Source organism: Ostrinia nubilalis, chromosome 19, assembly GCF_963855985.1.
Source record: "Ostrinia nubilalis chromosome 19, ilOstNubi1.1, whole genome shotgun sequence".
Taxonomy (NCBI): domain Eukaryota; kingdom Metazoa; phylum Arthropoda; class Insecta; order Lepidoptera; family Crambidae; genus Ostrinia; species Ostrinia nubilalis.
The window spans coordinates 773,546-779,910 of NC_087106.1; the positions used below are offsets into that span (position 1 = coordinate 773,546).

Below are 6,365 nucleotides of genomic sequence, written 5' to 3' on the forward strand. Positions count from 1 at the left end.
CTCTGCATTCTAAGTGCTTGTTCACGTTGACTCGCGGGCGCGGTGACGAAATATCAAACATATGTAGTGATTCTAAGTGTTCACGTACGAAACGCAGGTGCGGTCTAACTAGCGGGCAAGCTAGCGACTGGTGCGCGCGGAGCGCTCGCGGTAATTTCAACGCGTGAAGATGTTTGTGTGTGTTCATGTCAAACTAGCGGCGGCGCGCGCGTTTCACTCGCGACGTCAGGTAAGTTCAACCAGTTTGAACTTGTCGCTAGAAACGATAGTACGTCACACTCGCGCGAACGCCTGGTGGTTAATGTGAACACGAGCTCGCAACGTTTCCCGCGCCCGCACCCGCCCCCGCGCCCGCGCGTACCTACGTGAACAAGCACTAATGAGGGTTTTCGCGAATGAAAGATCCGCTAGATGGCGGGACCTGGATGTGGGGTCCGACTGCTGGGTGATTGGTGGATTTTGACATATCTGTCAATGTGATGTCAAAAATAACCAATCAAGCAGCATTTGGACCTCGCGTCTACGTATTGCCATCTGGCGGATTTTTCAATCGCGAAAACCCTCATTGACGCAGTTACATACGCTGCAATCATATCGTCGGGTCGTCATTAACGTCCACTGCTAAACATAGGCCTCCCATCTAAGGGACGATACCCATTGACCGGCACGCGTCGGAGTGCACTTACACGGCGGTAAATAAAATAGTATTTTATTAACAGTTGTTAGAGTCGTAATTGCTTACAACTTTAACTGACATTTCAAACTAGACAGGACACAACACATTCACAGGACGTCCATTGCTGAACATAGGCCTCCCCCAATGACTTCCACATCGCACGGTTGGTAGCGGCCTGCATCCAGCGCCTTCCTGCTACCTTTATCAGGTCGTCGGTCCACCTTGACGTCCCATGCTGCGTATAAAAAACAATAACAATCAGATACCACAATAAATCAGTGTAGTTAATTGAAAACTAATAAATATGTGTGGTTTGTGCTCATTCCAGTGGACGGTAAAGAAATAACGACGCGTCCGAGCGACATCTTCCGGCTCATGGCGGCGCTGCAAGGCGCCTGCGACATCGACGACTACACCGTCACCCAGAGCTCGCTAGACCAGGTATTACAAAACATTTTGAGCAAAACCAACAAAAACAGATTCGTTCGATCGTTCCAGCCAAATGTCGTCCATTGCTGGACAAAGGCCTCCCCCAAGGTGTCCCACAGTGAACGGTCCTGCGCTGCCCGCGTCCAGGCTCTTCCCGCGACCTTTACCAGATCCTCGGTCTATTTAGTAGGAGGCCTGCCCGCGCCACGTCTTCCAGTCCGTGGTCGCCAATCGAGAACTTTCCTGCCCCAACGGCCATCGTCTCTACGAGCTCAAATCAATATAGAAAAAAATAAAAAGTCTAAGAAAATACTCACACTTTCCTGCGCAAACGCAAGACGACGACTTTATCAAACTATTGCAATGTTCACTTCAAACCATGACAAACTATGTCCAATCCTAGTGAGGGTTTCCTTTTGCGCTTACCAGTTGGCGCCACTGCGCTTGTGGCTAAGAAAATGGCGCCATCTGGTGAGCGCCAAATGAAACCATCATTGGGTGGTGTTAGTGCTCAAATACATCAACTATTTGCATGGGATAAAACCCACGAGAGAACTATAGATTGTTTCATTTGATCCAACTAATCCGAGCGTCACTGTTGGCATTGGCAGCATTGCAATGAGGGTTTTCGCGTATGAAAAATCCGCCAGATGGCAATACGTAGACGCGAGGTCCAAATGCTGCATGATTGGTTATTTTTGACATGACATTGACAGATATGTCAAAATCCACCAATCACGCAGCAGTCAGACCCCACATCCACGTCCCGCCATCTACCGGATCTTTCATTCGCGAAAACCCTCATTGTTTAGTTACAATGATCACGCTCTGGTTGGTCGGATCAGACTCCCTGCACCTCGCTCTTTGCTCGACCGGGGAGTGGTGGGGCGCGTCTTCGTGGATGAACGATCTATAACTAATTTGATGGCATTGTCAGATGTTCCTGAGCTTTTCGGAGCGCGGGCCCGAGCCCGACGCCGACGCCGACAGCCGAGACGACCTCACCGACGTCACTGCGCTCTGAACCTAGCACTGACACAGTGCATAGATCGTTTCATCCACGAAGACGCGCTCCACCATTCTTCCGATAATGTTTGAGTGTTATCGGTACACGCTAATTATCCATGAGTGCACACGCACACTACAATAATGACGCTCGGATTGCTCGGATCAAACTCCCTGCACCCCGCGCGACCGAGACAAAAATTGGTGCCCCACGTCTTCGAGGATGAAACGATCTATAACTACGCCATTAACCCGTCGAACGATTCTCTGATATAGATGACCCACGCTGAACTGTCCCACCAAACTCAATTACAGGGGGGCGCTACCATCGTTCAACTATATGGTTTCCAATATGGCAAAAATCGGAACCAGCGATCCGGTATTGACGGTGGCGCCCCACTGTCAATGTCATGGATAGGACAGTTCAGTATTTTGAAACTATACACTATTATAAAGAGAGACATACTGTCACGATGACAAAAGTCACCCGTGCGAGCTCCGTAATACTATTTATATCTATATTAATCACTGAAGTGGTCATTGGCGAATCGCGCAACGGGTTAATTGCGAATCTATTTTATACTGAGAATATGACATATAATTGGTAAATTTCTTTGTCAGAAGCCATATTCTCAGTGGCTGTAAACAATCCAACATTCGTTAGTCAAAAAGATGATTTGGTTTAATCAGTAAACCGTCCGAAGTGCATTAAAAGCATGCAATTAGCACTAATCATCGTAAGAGTTACATAAATTATATAAAATGGGTTTGTAATATCAAAACCAAACTACCGTCCAATGTAAATTAAATGAATTGCTCAATTACCTTATTGACAAATTACTATTTTATTTTAGTGTTGTATAAATGCATAGAGATAAACATAGGTCAATTAGTGTGGTCTTGCCATTGCCATGGAAATACATTTAAGTTTTTTTAATATTTATAAACACTGGCAATTTTTTTCCGATGTGGCAACTATACAGGGTGGAAACGATAAGTGATCTCATTCGATTATTTCTAAACTACACAAGATATCGACAATCTGATTACTGATCCTGAAAGTGCTTCACGAGCTCTTTCAAACGATATCAGTAATAGGTTACAGAATTAACTGGATCTATCCATAAATTCAATGTTTTCAGCCTCCATACTAAATGTATGCCGCTATGCTAGCCACTCAATATTAGAAGTGTTTTTTTTTCATTTCAAATAATAAACACTTGAAATTAACTCGTAAATTGCAATCTGATTTAAAATTATTAATGGAAAACATTGGCTTTAGGCTTTACTTGCTATAATATTATCAAGACATGAGTGCCATGACTGTGGCAGTACTAATTGTATGGAAGTTGGAAACATGAATTTTCGGATAGATTCAGTTTATTTTATAACTTATTATTAGTACCGTTGGATAGAGCTCGTGAAGCACTTTCAGGATCAGTAACCAGTTTTTCGATATCTTGTATAGTTTTTAATATTATGTGGTTTTACTAAATGTATGGAGGCAGAAAACATTGAATTTTCAGATAGATCCAGTTTATTTTGTAACCTATTATTGGTACCGTTGGATAGAGCTCGTGAAGCACTTTCAGGATCAGTAACTAGTTTTTGGATATCTTGTATAGTTTAGAAATAATCGAGTGAGATCACTTATCGTTTCCACCCTGTATTATTTCTTTTGTGGCAACCCTCAAGTATTGTGTACAGACTGACAGCTTAGTGTGACGTAATAATTTAGATACATTTCACTTACCTTTTTATATAGGATTTTGTGTATTTTATAGTTATTTTAGGTACCATTTTAATGCAATACTAGAAATAGTAGACACGGACGTGTTGTTTTGCATTTGAACAACCATTCGCATGTGAGAATAGCATTAAGTTAATATATTTACCGACTTAGCTCAAATAGTATGTTATTTTATAAATGAATATACGAGCTCTGTGATATTTAGTGTTTTAGACTAAGAGAAATAAAATATTTTTGAAGGTTTATGGAAATTTGGCGTTTATTTCTTAACATTAATGACTTCCTTAATAATCCTGAGTATTCACACCATTTAAAATGGATTTATATAAATAGAAAATATGCTTAATAAATTCAACAATATAAACTTAAGTAGGTAGTTACTAAAATCCCGATATCTTATCTCCGGCAGCTCTTTGGAATGCTACAGTCGTAAATATATGTACTTGACACACAAAGCGGAACGGCACGTGTCATCAAAATCCGTCCAGCAGTTTATGCGAGAAGGATTAACAAACATACATAACACATACTCTCAGATTTGTAATGTTAATTGTAGAAAAATCAACCTGCATAATACCGGACCCGTTCCGCTGTGATGTCACAACATTGCTTATCCTATTAGTAGGTATTAATTTAAGAGTATTATAAATTATAAACATTAAATTCATAACAATTAAGCATTGGAATATTTATGCACAAGTACGTATTTTATGCTTATTAAAATAAGTAGATAAAATAGTGATCAGAATAGCGCGCCTGTTTCTTTCAAATCGGCAATAAAAATATTCACGAGTTTTACTGAACACTAACTTCTTACTACAGCTTTTAAAAGATAAATTCTAATTTATTGAATTCTTAAAAAACGTTAGACCATCTTTAACTGTAATGTAACTTCCGATCACTTAAATGTAAGACAATTTTAACAAAATATAAATAATAGTTTACAAAATAATAAAGTGTACCGCCATTATTAATTTAAATCACAGTCCACCACCGAGTAAATCGTAAACAGTAAGTACATACGTTCAGTTGGCGTCGAAGGACGGGTTGCGGAGCGCGGCGGCGGCCTTAAAGCGGAGAGCGATTGCGTCCAGTGCGCGGAAGCACACGTCGCGGTTGACGGCCGCGTGCGTCAGGCTCGACAGCGACAGGCGGGCGGCGCTGGACACCGTCTCCGAGCCGAATAACAGGTTCACTGGAAAAGACATTCAGATTTTATAGAAGCAAGACAATACACTTATGTGTTACTAAATAGGAGAGCAAGACAAAGCTACATAGTACTCATGTGTGTTACTAAACAGGGTAAAAAGACAAGATTACATATACTCGTGTCGTGTGTTACTAAATAGCAAGACAAGGTTACACACACTCATGAGTTAATGAAGAGGGAGGCAAGACAAGGTTACATACACTCATGTGTGTTACTCAATAGAAGAGCAAGACAAGGCTAAATACACTTATGTGTGTTACAAAAAAGGGTATAAAGACAAGGTTACATAAACTCGGGTGTTACTGAATAGAAGAACAAGACAAGGTTACATATAAATGTGTTACTAACTAGGGAAGCAAGACAAGGTTACACATACTTGTGGGTGTTGTGAGCTACTAAAAGAGGGAGGAAGACAAGGTTACATACTCATATGTGTTACTAAATAGGGGAGAAAGACCAGGTCACATACACTTGCTTGCTAATAAAATTGAGGGACAAGCGGGAAACAAGAACAACGGAATAGCTGACTAAAGCCCACATTACAAAAGGATACATAAGTACGCATCCATCTTAAGAATAAATAAGTCCGTTATTAGAATCGAATCTATGCATGACTTAGTTTCAAGGGTTCTTCGTAATACGGGCCTTAATAGCGGGCCCTGGAATAGAGGACCATTATACAACAGTGGACTGAGACACAGGTTATGACGTGACTGGAAGTACTATCACAGACATAATCATCTAAGTCAGGGGTTTCCAAATTTATTTGAGACGCTCCCCCTTTCGACCAATAAAAAAAATCCGCGCCCCTCATCCTCCAGTCCAGATTATTTGTTGGTCGTATTGAGCAGTCTGGAATGCATTCGAGAGAAGAAATTCCGTTGAGAAACGGTCGCAGGTTTTTTATACTTGAGTACACAGATGGCCTGCGCCCCCCTTTAAAGGTCTTTGCGCCTCCCCCCACTTTTTGAACCAATGATCTTAGTCAACTGACTACTAAGGATAAATGGTTTTACTACTCACGTTTAGACAAGTGGTTCAACACCACCGCGCACGTGTGGTCGACGTCAAGCGGACGCAGCGCGTGCTTCTTGCCGAGGCCAACTTCGGCGTCTTCCGACATTTGAGCAAAGGTGGCAAAGACTTGCTGCCGCAGCCAGCTGGACAGCTCGTCTAGCCACGAATCGATTAAGGTCTCGGCTATGTCTGAAATGGAAATTGTTTATAAATTCGTTGTTTTTGTGACAATAACTTGGTGATTTATCTGAATAAATATTTTAATTGAACAAAGCTTG

The 6,365-nt window shown here is 41.7% G+C and overlaps 1 protein-coding gene across 1 annotated transcript in view; it reads left to right on the forward strand.

The window, feature by feature from the left end:
• LOC135081356 (uncharacterized) overlaps positions 1-2,569 on the forward strand; it is a 150,195-nt gene extending 147,626 nt beyond the window's left edge. Inside the window, exons 69-70 of the mRNA XM_063976075.1 lie at positions 1,005-1,117; positions 2,043-2,569. Coding sequence (XP_063832145.1) covers positions 1,005-1,117; positions 2,043-2,129 — 200 coding nt within the window. The 3' untranslated portion in view covers positions 2,130-2,569. The remainder of the gene's footprint in view (positions 1-1,004; positions 1,118-2,042) is intronic.
• The last annotated feature ends 3,796 nt before the right edge of the window (positions 2,570-6,365 follow it).